General features: G+C 34.0%; 1 protein-coding gene across 1 annotated transcript in view; it reads left to right on the forward strand.

The window, feature by feature from the left end:
- Positions 1 to 18,475, forward strand: part of wgn (wengen) — a 21,113-nt gene continuing 2,638 nt past the window's right edge. The window contains exons 1-3 of the mRNA XM_068771664.1: positions 1 to 279; positions 1,392 to 1,860; positions 8,468 to 8,593. Of these exons, the coding sequence (XP_068627765.1) occupies positions 262 to 279; positions 1,392 to 1,860; positions 8,468 to 8,593 (613 nt within the window). The 5' untranslated portion in view covers positions 1 to 261. The remainder of the gene's footprint in view (positions 280 to 1,391; positions 1,861 to 8,467; positions 8,594 to 18,475) is intronic.

An 18,475-nucleotide genomic window follows, 5' to 3' on the forward strand; every position in this document is an offset into this window, starting at 1 on the left:
GGCAGACGGACTCACACCGTGTCACAAGCGCATACGAGACGCATTCTACTTTATCGCAACATTTTACAAAAAACATTGAATTGTTTACGTGCATCCTATTTGAACACGAACTTGCTCTCCATTTTAAAGATTTCATGTATTTGTTAAAAGTATTGTGTTACATTTATAAAGAATCATTATTTCCTGAATAATGTGAAATTGGTGAAAGTTCCTTAAATAATTATTGAAATGTGGTCCTTTGTGAACACATAGACAGCATTCATGAAGTTAAGCATTAAGGTAATATAAATAATATATGTTTGAGAAGTGTTAGATAAATTTGTTCCTAAATTTTAATTGGTATTTACTATTTTTATAACTTGTTGTTCAATACTTTAGTACAAAACAGCATGAGCATATCATGTAAATTGTATATAAGGGTTAAGCAAAAAATACTTAGGACGTATTATTTAAAAAATATATATATTATTTGCGGCTTAATATTAAGTTTTATTGACCAAAGTTATAATAAATTTAACATTCACATATTTTGACATTTTATATTTGCTATCTTAAATTTAACTTACTATCATTATTGTTTTAAATGTAGGCTAGTATGTTTCTAATTAATACTGTAAAAGTAACCATAATTTATAAAATGATACGAATAATAAAATGAGCTATCGTGGACTGTTGGATCTAAAACTATATAGTTTTAGTGCGTGATTTTGTATTACATAACATTAATTATAATTGAACTGCTACTTCCTTCATAATTGAACATAGTAACACAGGTAATGATGGCAAGTCCTGCTAGGTAAGTCCAACTTAGAGAAAGAGATCATTCGCTAAATCCACTTCGAATGAGCAGCGTACGTATAAGCTCGGAAATATCCTGACCAAAATACCGAAATGTCTGAAGAAAGAAGGTCTTGGACCATTCCGGTGATGACGGCGGATTTAAGACGTGGCCTCATACGACAGGACTTGCATGAAGGCTCAAAGTCACCCAAAGAGGAATGGAGATCTTTGTGCTCGGAGCTTCGTTGCGAGATCGAATCAGGAATGAAGATATCCGCAAGAGAACCAAAGTCACTGTTATAATCCGAAAAATTGCTCGTCCACGTGGTAGTGGGCGGGGACTATTGCTCGTTCAACACGAGCCGAACAGTTATCGAGTGGCTACCACGAGGCGGAAGACGCGGCGTGGGTGGGCCCACCACTAGGTGGACACCAAGGACACTAGAAGTCGCTGATATGCGTAATGCAGGACTGGTAATCGTACCGAAGTCTAGGGGAGGCCTAAGCTTTGCAGGTGCCCACTGCATTGGTTGATATGATGATAATTACACTTATGTGGTGACTACAGTGAAATGTTAATTTAAAAATTACATAAGCGTTTTGTATTTCAGGTAATGCGAGGAAAAATACATTTGTGTCTGCTGGTCGCACTGGCTCTCGGTTCTGCGTCAGGATCTGGACCCTGCGAGCGTGGGAGAAGCTGGTGGCACCGACAGAGCGGCACCTGTCTCCCTTGCACCCGCTGCGACCCCACCCACCTCGCTGTCAAATACCCGTGCGAAATCCATAGGGACACTATTTGCCAGTCACTTTACGAAGTGAGAATATTCCCCTTTAACGTACCACGTAAAAACAATGGATCCAATGCCAGTGAACGATCAAGTGATTACGAATATTACGAATACTCGGACTACAACGGTGAAGTGGCGGATAAAAGTGATGGTGAATTAGAATGGGACGTGCAGACGTCCACGCTGACGCTGGCTGTGAGTGGCTGTGTGGTGTTCTTTGCAGTGGTGCTTATATTGTCGCTTTATCACGCGAAGCAGTGGAAGGTTCTCAAACAAGCGCTCAAGTCTGGTAAGAACTTACTTTCATTCTCGTTTGCTTTACTTTCATGTAATTAAACTAGATATTCATTTCTGTTAGTATTTACTTTATATTACTTTCATTATTTAAAGTTAAACATTATTTTGAAAATCGTACGGCACATAAGTCTGTATGATATCTAAACATCTGCCAATTATACCTTCCAAACCGCCATTACACTGGATACATAGTAACGCTATTTTTATACCCATCGTCACTCAACGACCATGTATTTGGTAATTTTTGTAGTATAACCACAAAGCTAACAGCTCGAACATTATCCATCGGTACGTACTTGCTTATTACTAAATTGTGAGGCCATCCAGCTTAGTTCGTTTGGGTTGACGTTCCATGGAGCGACCTAACACGACAACTGCCAAGAGGGGACTCGACTTTAGATATAAGTCAGTACGTGTTTAGCATTCAAACTCAAGGCCATACGGGAGGATCGTACCTTGACTTGGTCGGTTACTATTTCCTGACTAACATTACTACAATTTCGGAGAGCTATGGGATATGTGGCGGAAGAAGAAAGCAACGTTTTTCTATAATAATTTGAAGTCGTCGTTGTATTTGCGTAGTAGTTTTCAAATTCACTGTGACGAAACCGGAATTGCTTGAACCATGTTACATACACATACTCATAAAGCAGTTTAAATCGACTGTACAGGATTCGCGACCATAGACAATGTAAAAGCTGTAGAGGTTAAAAGTACGAAACATTACCAAACATAAAAAAATAACCTTAGTTTAACTATCTTTTTTGTAGTCGGTATCTTATAAAAGTTTGAAATAACTCCACGGGGTTTATCTGCGCCCTGACTCCTCGAGCTTGCGGAATCTGTTAATGATTCTATCTATATATCTGCTTCACCAAAAAAAAAAATGTTTTCGTCTCACCGGCCATTTATTTATTTAACATTCAAGGTAAGCCTATGGACTAATAACAATTTGGAATATTTAAATTAGACAAAATATAAAATAAATTAATTCTCGAATTACAAGCTTTCACTGATTTTTTTACTAAGTTTTTCTTGATTCAGTTAAAAACAACAGAATCAAATTACGTGGCGTGATTAAAAAAATAAACATTCGTGACTTGCTAAAACAACTGTCGGCAACCCCGTAAAATGTTAACTTTTGAAAGGCAGTTGTATTTTAAAAGATGTAAACAATTGGGAGCCTGCTGGCTTCATATAGAACGTAAACGAAACAATAACGCTGTAAAAATTGGCCACGGTTCATTGTTTATTCGCCTTTTAATGTTCGACGATACGGCAAAAGGCCAAGAACCATAAACAAGTAAAGCTAAGGTATATATTAATTCTACTTACGTTTTATACTACTTATCAAGGAGTAGTAGACGAAGCCGAGTAGTCCTCGAGGGAGCCCATATGCGATCTAAGAGGTTTGCGGTCTCCTAATCTTTTGATCAGTTTATGCCGCTTGGGCATCAGTGTAAACGAGGTAAAAAAAACTAACCATATAAATATATAGGCTACGATTTACTAATTATATATATATATATATATATATATATATATATATATATTTATTAAATTTTAAATTAATTACAGTGTTTTTTTTTTCGAATGATCGTCCGCTAATTGTCAATAACATCTATCCGTCTCAATTAATTAAAATTATTTCGAATAGGGTCGGTTTTCTAACAGACTGTTTGAATTAAATGAATCGAAACTATATGTTAAACGTTCGCCATAATATGCATGCAAGCGTTGACACAAAGAATATATTCTTTAAATGTATATTTATTGTCTTTGGCCATTGATGTGTTTGAAAACCTACACTTTTTTTAAATTAAATTAATCGAAAGTAAACGTTGAAAATTAGCGACAATATGCCTTTAAGGGTTAATATATAAGAGTAATGAAATGTGTTTATAGTTATAATCCCAATGGACTTTTTCTTTATCTTAACACACGCTGCGAACACGGAGTTGAATCAATTATAGTCGGTACGTTGACAGTTTATTTATTCAGGACACTGATGATTACGCGACCTCCACGGATTGTGGACGAGCTAATGCGTGTGGGTAGAGCACGACGAAACGACGACGTTACTTGAATAACAACGAGATTTAACGTTTATCCCATACATACAACTTGAGAACATTTACATCACTGTACGTAACCATTGGAACGATATTTAAATTGTACGATTTGATGCAATCATTCCTTTTCAATGTACAGAACATCGTAGGCAATAATGAACAGATTTATATAGCTATAATTTAAAGAATAATAGTAACTAGCCGGTCAATAACAATCTCCTTCAACTTATCATGATGGGAAAGGCCGCTGGTAAAAGGAAGGTTGGTAATCTAAGGAATCGCCAGCGCTGCTGATCTATTACGCAGAACCAAAAATAAGGAAGAGAGCAGGAAGCTGATAGCCAACCTCCACTAGTTGGAGAGGCACTTCAAGAAGAAGAAGCGGGTAGACGCGGCTCGAGTAGGCCTTCCACTAGGTTGTTCGTAAAGGTCACATTACATGGCTGGATGCAGACAGCACTAACCAGTTCTTCGTGGTAATCTTTGTGGATGGACCATGCCATGTAGATGATGATCATGATGAAATATATCATTATTGCTTTGCATGTACTATGCGGTATTAAAATAAAATATAATTCATTATTTAACGGCAAAGCATCCCAACAGACTTTGTGTAGTTAAAAATTATTTATTAGTTATATACAAAATAAAGTTGTATTATAATGAAAATATATATATACAATACCCGGCCATTAATATTGCACATCGACCTTTGGAAAGAGACAATCGAGCGTTATCTCTGTCGCACGTAATACAACGACTGACAAAACTTCACACAGGTAGTGTGAGACATATGTAGTGCTCTACAAACCGAAATCAGCCGATGGTCTCTCTCCAAAGGTCGATGTGCAATATTTATCGCCGGGTACTGTACGGTTTTTTTTGTTTGTTTACATTTATCGTATCACTATTTTACTTTTTATTGACATCAAATATGATAGCTAGAGACTGATGTTTAAATAATTTGATCTGTATGGCAAAAAAAGTCTATTTACTAGCATCATTTTTATTTCTTTGCAATATGTAGTAATATGAAATTTTTAAAGGTTTTTTTTACAATATTATCATTACGCTATTTATTATTTCTGACTACATTGATTTTTGGACTGTACTATATATAAATTTACAACAAAAGAGGTTAAATCAATTACATATATAAACAATCAACCTGTATAGATTTATATTTATACCTGATTGGTGGATAATTTAATTATTTAAAATTGTACAATAAGTTATATCAAGTAGCATATGCTCTGTTGGTAATTTATTAAACATATATAAATAAAAAGTTACATTTCTTGATTGCTATTCACGTTATTTATGTTAAGATAGTCTGTATGGGAATAAACATACGAATACAAAAAAAAATCACAGTTAAATGTAGCTTTATAGTATCTGGTATGTAAAATAGACATCGTATCGTAGTACTGGCAAAAATCTGAATAGAAGACTACAGTCTCGTCTATCTATTGTCCTGAGGTCAACAATTTGTTTAGTCTTGCTTTTTGCTTAAGTAACATGCATATTTGTCTTGTATTTTTATTGATAAATCTCAGAAAAAAAAACACTTTATAAAGAGAATTTTAGATCGACAATCTATTTATCTTATTATTCACTTGTGTACAACATGAGAAAGAATGCCATAAATGTCCAATTCGATAAAAACTGGAATCTTTTTGAGCTCGACTGTAATTACATCCTTCAAAAGTGGTCACAGAGTTACTATACTTTTTCATAAAGCATAGATAAAGGTATAACAAGCTTCTCTTTATGTTTAATATTAACTGTATGCAAGTCGTTATTTTTGAAGAAAATTACTATTTTTTTAAAAAAAAGGTCCATTTCGTATATTACATTGCACGAACATTGTATTTGATGTGATTGACGTTATGCTAGCCGATTTATGCAGCTTTATTGATTAAAAATTTCGAAATTACTCAGGATTATCTTATACCATTTACATCGATGACGTTCGCACGATGAGATACTACACCTATGTAAGTGTATAGTGTAGTGAATGTAGTATTATGTAAATTTGACTATTCTCGCATGAACGCGGGCGAAGCACGAACATTGCATCTGTAGCTTAAAAATTATATCATTAATATAAAGAGCAATACACCAATAAAAGTTACAAGTAAAATATAATGTCAAAATAAATTCATCGTGCTGTGCTTACATATGACTTAACGTATTTTTTTGATTGATAATTGTTGTAACAAATATTAGGGGGACCGGAAAATAATGTTATTTCTGTCGACATATTTTACAGGAAAAACAGATTGATTTTTACCGTTCCAGAATTGAAAATTTGTATACTAGTTGGCAAAAAGTGATAACGAAAGTGAATATATTGATTAAAAATAAAAACTTGTTAAAAGTGTAGTCGTGGGAATTTAACTTAAGAAAGCAACATTACAATATCCGGCGATAAATATTGCACATCGACCTTTGGAAAGAGACAGTCGCACGACAAACAGAGATAATGCTCTACGAAGCTGAAATTAGCCGATTGACTCTTTCCAAAGGTCGATGTTGTACTTTCAGGTCCCCCTAATATAATATTCGGATACTTATTATATTGTACATCAAGACATTAGGAACAGAAAAAGAAAAAAATGATGTACAATAGGCCAAACAAGAAGTACTATTAGCGGTCTTATTACAAATGGCGATTCCTTCTAGACTACATTTTAGCGGTATTTGATATTACATGTTGGCTAAAATTGTTAAAATTCAAGATAAATATAATTCCAATCTAAACATTTCAGTATCTCCTGCGGGAAAGCTGTAAGACTTCATGATAGACTAAATTCTGCGTAAAAATATACAGACGATTAGTGCATGGAAATAATGAGTTCAACGTCTTGATTAGCGTAGGACGTTCCATTTTACCCGGCGAGCTTGTTTATATAACCTGCGAACGGCCGTTGAAAACATTAGCCAGGTGAATTAAGCCATTTCAGAGTACATACTAGGTTATCACAACATTATTTTTTATATAAATAACCTTCACGACGTTCTTGAACAATCAAAATGTATATTACAAACCAGCTGCCTTAATAAATTCGTTCTGTAAAGTTACTTGTCTGTCGCAATCCAATAGAAAAAATAATAATTAAAGACACTAATGTGTTTCGGAGTGATCGCTTTATTTATTCATTTAATATCTTAATAATTATCAATGAAGTGCTTACAGAATAAGTTCACCATTATAATTATACACTATAAGACTGTAGTACTAATGTCATTATAATTTCATTCTAATGCCACGCCTATTTCTACGCCTATTTTTTTATTGATTTCAAACGTTAGTAGTTATTTGACAACTACTTAAATTTAGTCTGTGTTTTGTGTTAAAAAAGTAAGTTTTTTTTTTAATTTTGTCTCAATACCAACCATCTTCGTGGCCTAATCAAAACACAATATTATTAGCTGGATTGATCGAGTCGTTCTCGTGTTTTACGCCTATTTGGCCATTAATTTTTGTTTACATAAATCAGAATCCAGATTTTCTGTTTTTAAAACAATTCGCTGAAAAAATTAATGATTTAATCAATATCATTTTATCAAAAAAAAAAACACGCAATGATAGAAATATAGTTCGAGATACAAAAATACCAATACACAATTTTCTTCTTTGGTATGAATCAACTTAACAATGTAAACAAAGTTGTCATAATTATTCCAGTACGTATAATTTGCATGAAGTATGAAGTTTTCCAGCAATTTACTTTAATATGCGATAAAATAAATAATTTCACGCACGCTTACCCTTAATTTCCGAAAGTTATGTCGGCGTAACAGTTCCAAGTCTGCATATTCAAACAGTGAAACCATAAATCTAGGTTGGCTCCGTGAAGGCGCGTCGGAGCTCACGTAAACAATGCCGGTTTGTTTGAACATGTGCGCTACTAATTTTGACCTGCGTCGACCGCGTAACAATAGTTAACGGTTTTTTGTGTTCGCTCACACAGATTTGGAATCGGCATTGTTTAGACACAACTGGCCAGTTGTAATTAAACGGTGACAACATTGTAATTAAAAAAAGTGTGCATCATTCTTTAAAAACAAATGTTCTTGCGTGAAGACTTGTTTTGCAGTTAAAAATATTTTGAAAAAAAAAATGCGTGACAGTCTTGTGATCACTTGCTTTGTTACCGATATTATGGCCTGTCGCATTATAGAAAAAATAAATTAATGTAACATTTCAGAGTGATCATCATAAAAGATGATTGGATATAGGTGTACAAGCTGTAAAGCGTTTAAGCCTAATCTCCTAATTTAAAGTTATTAAAACAAAGATAACAGTTTCAACGTATATGTATATGTGTGTACATAAATATTACGTACCGTAACGTATATGTGTGTACATAAATATTATTAGATTATTAATAGTAATTGTGTCAAAATATATTTGCATAATCTACTTATAGATTAAACTATGAAATTTGTTTGTCGTGTTCGATGTCATAATTATGCACATATCGGCAATCTTTATTACGCTATGATTTCGTTTTGTTATAGATGTGCAAGACTTGTCAGCCAGGCTGAAATTGATGGAGGCGGGCGGCGAAAGTCCGGCCGAGCCGATCATGCCCGTCGACCATCATATCTACTGCAACATACACGCAGGAAAGGACGCTCTTCTTGGTGAGTTGAATATATTTAGAAATTAAAGTAAATATGTGTGTTATTCAGAATGTTTCGTGAAGTTATAAAAAACCCTAAAAAGGAATGTTTACGACATCACAGGCATAATATTCGTTAACGGTGTGCGAGGTTTCTTTATCTCCTGGCAGTTTGCCAGCCGTTTTTAACACGCGACTGGGCGATGTGCTTTAACGGACTGGCGTCTGATTGCTTTTTTTCAGAGGTCACATTCATAACAATGTTTATCATGGTAATATTTCTATTCTTGTTTGTAGTTTTTTTTTGACAGCCAGTATTTTTAAACACATTATTAATTCGTATTGTGTAATGGCGGGGTTGATATCTTTTAGGCATTCTTTTCTAGTCAACCCAAGGTGGTGCATAATCAAATAGGCAGGTCTGTAGGTGTTATAGAATAACTATTTAATTATATATTACTATGTGGTAACTCATAAATATAAATGTATGTTGACAAAATATTAATGTACTAGTAATCTAAAAAGATAGTTGAGAACATAACATTGTTTTTAACAAGATTATTTGTTATGTAACCTTCACCTACTTAACAAAAGGACGTCATTATGTTCGTCTAGCTGTTCGGTTAAGCTGATACGGTAACAGACGTCGATCCTTAAATGTGTATCCAATTATATCAAAGGACGTACGCAAGGTCAGTTAGATTCCTAATCGGGATTAGATGCAATACAATAAGCCACCATCTGCATTCTATCTCGCAATTATAATGTAACGCTTGTATTCGTTGCTTTAATTCAAAACTATTTTAGTTAGAAATCAACTATATTTTGCATAACGTTTTATATTATTTTATTTCATGAATTTTTTTTAATTTGCTTATACTACTAGTATATAACAGACAAAAAATTTCGATAAAAAGCGAACTTGAATTGTATTCTACTTACCGTATTATCGTTAACCATACGAGCATAAGTGCTAATGGTGTTAATGTCCAAATAGTTATCTTTATACAAGTGTAATAAATATAGTTTGAACAATAATTCCAGTAGACCCAAAATAGCGGCCTTTTTACCAAATAACAAAATTACACATTTTTGTGTAAGCTTTCATAAACAAGAAATATAAAGCAGGATAGCATAGATCTAGTGTTGCTACGCAAATTATACATAAGATTTTATTTAAATCCAATAAGATTGTATTGCATTGATTTAAATAAATATGTATAACTTGATGTGTGTAGCAGAAGCGTTTGACCATATTTTACATTAATATATAATCATGTCACGTAACTTTAAAGACACAGTAATACATACAATATTAAATTAAAGCGTTTGCATGTGTTAGCATTTATTTTTAATAATTTTTATTTACATGTTGATACACTATGGTATCCCCGGATAGATATTATAGTAATGTATTGGTGTCGCTGTTCGGTCCCATGAAATTAAAAAAAAAAAAACAAATAAACGATGTAGAATGATCATGATTAGCTATAAAATTGGAAAATACCTAAAGTTTCTTGATTGTTAAATGAATTTTAGCGAATTGAATTGATTAGACTCGCTACAGGGCAATGACCCGGACTTTGTAACCGTATCAAATGAATTACCATTGGACTACCTTCACATAAACTTACGGATGAGTCTGTCTGTTCTTTTACTGACTTTTTTAATTGTAATGTTACTATACATTAAAGGTCATTAATTAAATGTAAACAAAACAGACTCCTGGCTTCTCTGGTAGCCTTTGAGGTTCGATACCATAAAAAAAAACCTTTTATGCAAGGCCTTTTGAGCCCTGTCACTTCTGTAACTTACGGAATCCGCAAATTCCATTTGGGCAGGAGTGAAGGTTCAGTCAAATAAAATGTTGGTGCAAAAATATCTGTAGAAAAGGTATGGATCATCATAATCCATTATTCGGTCCAAATTAGGATTTGTGATATCTTTTGTTTTCTTGTAAATACCATGTTTGTCGCGGAATGAATTGCTATGCAAGTTATTATTGTAATCAACACATAATTAGAACTCTACTACGACTGTATATTCAATATGAATAAAGTTTTTTTTTGTAACATAAATGATTGATATGAAACCGTATCAGTTTTAGTCGTAATTGTAAACAAATACTTTTTTATTTTCAAAAATGTGAAAAGAATTTAAAGAAGTACTATTAAATAAGTACCAAAAATAATAATTTAAAATTGAATAACAAATTGAATAAAAAATGAAATAGTTTTCGTATAATTATTAAAAACATTATTATTTCAACTATAGGACGTCCACTACTGGATAAAGGCCCCCCTCATAAATTTACAAGGCGTTAAAAAGGTTATGACCAAGGAATTCCTCGTGGCTGGACCTCCTAAGCTGCGCTGTGCGTTGTATCCAGTTCGGAACCCAAAACACTGCGGCCTTTTGTTCTTATGGCGTGCCCGCCGTCTCTTTAATTTACAAATCCGCTAAACTATGTCGGTAAATTTTGTTCATCTACGAATCTCCTCTTTCCGGATTCGATGATAGTCTTCTCTATGGCTAGTTGAGTCCAGAGCCAAGGCCCAAAAAGATGATACGTTTCACTGCCGCAAGTCGTCACTGGTAACACATATTGGACCTTCATCTTAAGTCACAGAAATAAATCTATTTCATACACTAGATTGTGGGTGCACACAACTTTCATCAACTATCCTTTACGTAACTAAGTGTAAACGCAGCCTTACGCACGTGTGTTCATTAGGAGGTAATTTGTAATGCAGGCTTGTCGCGTCGACCGCCGCTACTTCCGCTCCCGAGGTTTCACTCGCTCCGCCGCCCGGGAAGCCTATAACTTCCTGCTCACACCGATTTTTGACATCGATTTATTATAAATAAAGTCATCGGTACGCTGTTTTTCGGTTGATGAACTTGGAAATATCTTTAAACACTCCTCCCCCCTCCCATTCTCTCTACTTTCTCAATTGCCTTTTCCTCTCCTACGTAGTCACACGCACTAATTTTATTTCCACTTTCTAAAGTCACTAAAAATATAATTATTTATGAATTTCATTGTATAGCGAAAAAAATTAGGGTGTATTCATATTATGATGAAATTTACTGTTCTTAGATCTCTCCCGTGCATAAAGAATGCGTGGGGCGTGGGCACATATACTGAACTACATTTTATACATTATTTTACATTACAAAATCAGATCACTATAACTTTAATTATTATTATTGATGCTTATCTTAAATATCAACTTTATAATATCCTTCGAAGCGCGTCGAAAGCAATACCATACTATATTCAATACGATGCCCGGCGCTTTTAACTTTCTGGCTTTTACAGCTTCTTCGGATTCAGTGCTCGAGTTTGCAATCCGAAATTCGCAAACTAATAAATTAAAAAATCTATACCATATGTGACGCCTGACGTATTGTCAATACCCTTTTAACCCTTCGGGTTGCCTTAAATATTTATATTTGTTGCGGCTGTTTAAATTGTCTACCCCAGACTAATGCCCGCATTTACAAGCGGTACCCCACTACTACTATTCTAATATTACCTCCATTACTAACAATCACAAATATACCTTTAGTTCAAACTTGTTATTAGACTTAAATCCAGAGTGTTTTAAGTAGCAAGTTAAAAGTAACCGTGTGCAGGGAATATAGCACGCAGAACTATTGCTTTTGGGACGTTAACCTTATCTGTCCATAAGCGTGGAACCTAAACTTTGCCCTTGACTGCCTAAACGTGGTTCCACAATAAACCTACTGAAACTTTTTGGGCATTCTTTTAGGAACTCTCGCTAAATCATAGTGGTAGGAGAGCATAAGGTAGTTATTACAGGCGTCGGTCTAATACACCTTGGACCAAAAGCAGCATCCACATATAAGGTAGACAAACTATTTTATAAAGGTCGCCGGAAGACGCTGGATGCAGATCCCTTCCAATGGATATATTGGATGGTAATCTATGGGGCAGGCCGCAAACGTCCTACTACTAAAATGATGATGATGAAATAATACATTTTTGTTGTAATCCAATTACATCATTTGTGTTATAGCGAAGGAAAAAAAATGGTTATAGTTGCTAGCTCGAAAATGTTTTAAGCTGTGATGTAAAAAATCAACACGCCAGCAATCATTTTTTGTTAGACGTCTGTCTGAGCGTCTATTGCCGAAAATATTACATCCGCAAAAGATTGAAGTATTTTAAGTCACGGTCTGAAAGAAAACTCATTAACGTCTCGACTACGTTGCCAAGTTTTGCATTTATTATTTATACGCATTAGCTCTTACTGTTTCGATAAACAATATTTGCGAACATAAATTTAAAATTCTTTTTTAAAGATTTAATAAAAAATTACTTATCTTGACTCACGCTTGAACAAACTTTTGTTTTGTTATGAAGTGATTATATAAATAAAGTTATAGGTTAAGCGCCTATTTTAGACTATAAAAGGGCGCTTATTATAAAACTTATTTAAGGTAGACAAGCTCGAGGGTTCACTCGAAAGCCTCGATTCGGGATGACACATAAGTGGCCGCTGATTTCTTAGATCGTTTAGGCAGACACTCCATGGAGTAAGTAGACTTAGGAATCCCACTGGGGGGGGGGGGGACCTCAGGTGGAGCTGTCACTCGTTGATAACACTCGTTTCGCATTCCTTAGCATCCTTTCATACTCGACTAGGTCGGTTGTTATCACCTGGCTAACATAACCCCCCACTTCAGAAAGTGTCAGCATTGGGAGAAGAAGTAGCGAAAAAACACCACCACGCTTCTATCTAGAATGATCGATTTTTTTCTATTTGTAACGTCGTAGTTGTTAATTTGGTTTGTATTTCTTATGGAAATTTTGTTTGACAACAATTTAACAGATGTTCGTCTTTTAGGTTTCTATAGCGAAATTCTAGCTTCGTAAACAAATTATCTAGATAAAATTAAAAACACATGACAAAAAAAATATTAATGAAACATTTTGCTTTGTGGGTTAAGAAAATAATTATGATAACGAATACAAAAGATAAAAATATATGTATATGTAATTCATTTATTCAAAATTGAAACTTTTAACAGGACTTCTTATAAATCATTGTACATAAATGTGTAATTATTAGCAACGGTTTGCCCAGTGCTGCGGTGCGATCTAAAAATATTACCTTTGTAATTAAAGCATAATAAAAAAACATGGTTTTATTAACTTTTATAGGAAAGAGACTTCGATCGTAAGTCGCCGGTTCGATTGCCGAGATACAGTCTATAATGCACTGCATTACAAGTTTATAAAGGCGTATGGTCGCGTAGGCAACAGCGTTTTCTTACCTTACTGGGATCACCAAACCGCTTGCCAAGCGTCATGATTATAGCATATCACACATAGATTTCTTTGGGGGAGGTCTGAGTCTTGCAGTAGGCGTTCTATGGGCTGAAACAAGAACGAAAATAATCAACAAGTACGCTTCAAATTCATGACGAATGTGTGTAGAAATTCTAATTCAAACTTAAAATAATTTGGACATCATGAGACATCTAAAAACAACTGTCGTACTATTTTAAACAGATCTAAAATAAAGCTATTTTAAGATGGCTGTGCATTAAAAAATTTACTATTTGAAACATTACTTCCGTACGATTTGGTTCCGTTACCAAGGGATTCAAAGAAAGTAAAGGAAGTAACATGTTTCAAATGTCTAGTCGCTTTAATTAAAAAAGGTTATGTAAAAAAAAATATGTTTCGTTTTATAAATATGAGCGGATGTAGAGAGGTAAAAACGTGCGTCACAGTCGGCCCCATTTCACCGCAAGCCAGGAAACGCTCTACAAGCTTCCCTTCTCGATGTTTGCGCAGTCAATAATAGATTACATCCAATCCCAAATGTTTATTACTGATTGATTTATTAACATAATCATAAAGCGAGCGGCGATGACGTACAAATGTGCCGCTACATAACTGCAGTGTTTATAGAGAACAACAATTTTGATCTCAGACTAGTGCTCCCACGCTATGTACGCTCGAGTGAATAAAACGCTAGCATTGAAAAAAAACTAAATTATTCCAACACCAACACAAGACAAACAAACAATAAAAATAGAATCACGTTTACATTACGAATAATCCGTATTTTTTTAGTTAACCTCATATAACTGTATATAGGGTTATCGGTGTAATAGCTTCAAAGCGCTGAATGTATATATATGCTTTACTTAGCAAAAAACTTTGAAGCTTTTGCACTTATTTCCAATTATTCTGTATAAAGTAATAACTCTAATTTATTGAAATGAGACAAGCCAATAAATTGTACAAAGTTTACAGGGACAGATAGTCAACAGTAATTAATTTTAAATAATCAGAATTTTCAACCACTAATTCTTGGACAAGAGTTACCATAAATCAATTGACAGCAAGTGAGCTATACATCCTCTCCTTTAAAGCTTTTATACGTATAGCTAATCAGCCTGTACAAAGAACAATGTATACTTCAAAAGCGAAGTAAACAAGTTCGTATTCAAGTCGAATGTTCCCCGTTCACGACGGCGAGATAAAAATAACCGACGTGTATAACTAACTACTCATTAACACGCTCGAAAAACATTTCAGGGAACCGCCAGAATACAGTTCGTAACTTGTCTTACAAATTAGCATTTGATAACAAATAAACAATACACTGGTGTCATGAGAAACGGAGGACCGCGCAAAATTGCGAGCGTGTACTGAATAGCAAATTTAGTAGTGAATTTCCTTTCCTTTGGGAGCTCCGGAAGTAGGTTCATGAGCGTTTATGGCCGTTCAATTGGCATGCGAAACGGCAAACGACAGAATTGCCGGTAATTGTTACTTGGCAGCGAATTATCTATAGAAAATTTTTACTTGAATTCAAATAACTAATTTTTCATTTTAACCCATTTTACACCAAGATATTTGGAAAAGAAAAATAATCATATACAACAGGACATACAAAACAAGGAGTACAATTGGCGACCATTTGATAAAATTATTTGCAAAGGAAAATTAGAACGAGCGTTCAAATAATAAGAGGGAATACAAAACCGATTTATATAAATATTAAAACATGTGGCACATATTTCATAAAAATAGTTACTTAAACTACACAGTCCATCATCACCATCATTTTAGTTAATAGACATAACTCTTCCACATAAATTACCGATAAGACCGGTTAGAAGCCTGCAGTAACTATTCAGTTACAATACAATAAATATATCCAGTATTAAGCAGAAATATTGTAGTAAAATGCTTCAATCAAAAGTAGTGTAGCTTTAATAGCTTTTTTAAAATAAATATTTAGTCTTAATAACAGGCATTTAGATCCACAAGGGTATAGCTTAAACAGTAAATAATTTGTCCAATACAATTAGTTGAAATTTGCGAATAATTTTTATTTAATAAAAATTTTTGAACACGAACAAGCTTAGTAAATATCAAAATTTATCAAAATTTAACTAAACATTTTTATTTATATCTTTTTCATTCGATAAAATAAGCTGATATCGCACGTATAATACATAAAAAAATATCAAAGTAACTTGGCTACCTATCCCATATTAGGTGTGCAACTATGCCGTAGTATGCGTGGAACCAGTTGGCTCGCAAGGCACGTTCGTAGATATCATAGTGATCTGTGGGTGCACGCCCGCTCGGCTCTCAGATGTTTAAATAAAAGTCACGGCCGCCGGAACAATTGTTGAAGAAGATTATACCATGCGTCCATTAAATTATGAATCTAAAACATAAAATGGCTATGACTTAAAATCTTAACTAATGCTAGTGAGAATAGGTGATAAGAGACAACTACGGTTAATTATTTATTTTATTTAAGAACGAAAAATTAAGTTTCAGACTTATATTCATTGGCGTTAACCTTTCACACCATTTTGATGGTAGTCAGTTGATTAGTTGCCGTAAAAAATAGTCGGTCCGCTCGCCGTATACATGCAAAGTCGCTAACTTATGAACAATAACCCTGAAATGAAATCTGTCGATGAACGAAAGTAACTGATTTAGACCAGTGTTTTGGCTAGTTCAAATGGCAAAGAATGAGCCACATATCGCAGCGAACTGATGTTTCTCGGCTAGAGACTACTAGCCGACAAGAGCAGTATAGTACTTTCACTAAAAAGGTTAGCAGACGATATTCTTAAGGTTTTCGGAAAACGCAGGAAGCAGGCCGCTTTCAATCGGTTTTATTAGTAATCTTGGAGAGGATTCCTATGTCGACAGATGCCCTGCCGCTTAAGTGATGATAATGAATGTTTTAATTACTTTGTACTGTGTATTTAGTGATAATAGTTCAGCGGTAAAGACTGCGACTTGCAATCGTAGGTCGCACGTTCGTTTTCAGGGATATAATTACACAATTTGTGCATTCTATATATCGAACTGCTACTGCTCACAAACAAGTTTACGTACCATATATTATGGTACGTAAAGATATTTATATCTTTACGTACCATAATTCACATACACACTGCGTGGTATATCACCCCGTAGATATCTTTGGGGGAGACTTTTGCAGTTGCCGTCTATTAGCTGAAACGACGATGTATTTAGTTGTAAATTGTATTATATACATTATTTTATTTCGGATGTGTTCAGTTCATGCTGCGCGTCGTCTCGTAAAACATCGTAATGTGCTGTCGTAAAATATAATCCGTTGTGAAGGTTAAGCAACATTTCACGCTGCGTTGGCGCGTGCGTGACCGCCTTAAAAGCAGTACTTTCGTGTTAGTTAAAATAAGAAATTTTACATAATGACTGTCGTTAACTCATATAATTAAAGAAGATTTCTAAAGAAAACTGTTGCTATAAAACCGTACATCAATCACACTGGGTGGTCTGATCAATTTATAGAACATTAACTGTGTTTATAATTTATATCATATAGGTCAATCCAGTATTAGCATACACATTGTACAGAATGATTGGTATAAAAACTTTAAAGAGGTGAATGTATAACTTATTTTTCAGCAAAAAGTATTAAAGATTTTTCGCTTATCTCCAATTAATTTATACAGGATAAGATGATCATACCGAAATGGATTACATTGATTTGTTTTTTCCATTGGAATGCGACAGGACTATGACTTTGTAGTATAGAGTCTGCAAGGACAGATAGTAAACAATAATAAATTTTAATATGCAGTATCCCTAATTTTGAAAAATCTTTACTTTCTTTTTTATTTTGATTTCGTTATTTATTATTTCTGAAACCGTTAATTTTTAATGAAGTGTAGATTGTACATTCACCCCTTTAAAGGTTACACCTATAACTAATCATCCTGTATAGCCAATTTGATGACGATAATAAATAATAACATTGCAAACATTAAATAAACTAAAAATCCATTTAGCACTTTGTTTATAGCATCGAATTCGTTTCAATCGTTAGTAATGTACTTTATCGTAGTGAAGTCACTGTCCTTCGCGTCACGATAAATGATGATCGCGTCACGACTATCGCGCCAAGTTGTTTTGTTTTAAAACCAATTGGTAAATAATTTCAGAAGCGTTTATAAAATATGCATTACTGTTATAATAATTGTGATGTCATATTGTAATGAAAAATAAATACAAAATTCCTATCTCATTTTGTTTACTATTCTTTAATTAATAAATAACCCTAGTGATTCAATCTCAGCACAATGTCACATCTAATAAATATATTTTTTTAAAGTTTTAACAGCGGACTGCGTTTTGTGTAACTAAGTAATCTACATATTTTATATACACGCTTTCCTATAAAAAGTCGTGTTTATTCGGAGTGTTAGATTATTGTGAAAGATATTTTTGAATCAAATTCTGTGAAGCGAAAGAGCGAGTGAGATGACAATCTATATATGCTAGGCCTGCAATTAGAAATGTTGTTATCTATTATAGTGCTACCGAAACTGCTGTACCGCTCAG

The sequence above is a fragment of the Battus philenor genome, unplaced genomic scaffold (assembly GCF_028537555.1).
Source record: "Battus philenor isolate CCGP_79_NKW_IND1 unplaced genomic scaffold, ilBatPhil1.0.hap1 SCAF_4, whole genome shotgun sequence".
Lineage (NCBI taxonomy): Eukaryota > Metazoa > Arthropoda > Insecta > Lepidoptera > Papilionidae > Battus > Battus philenor.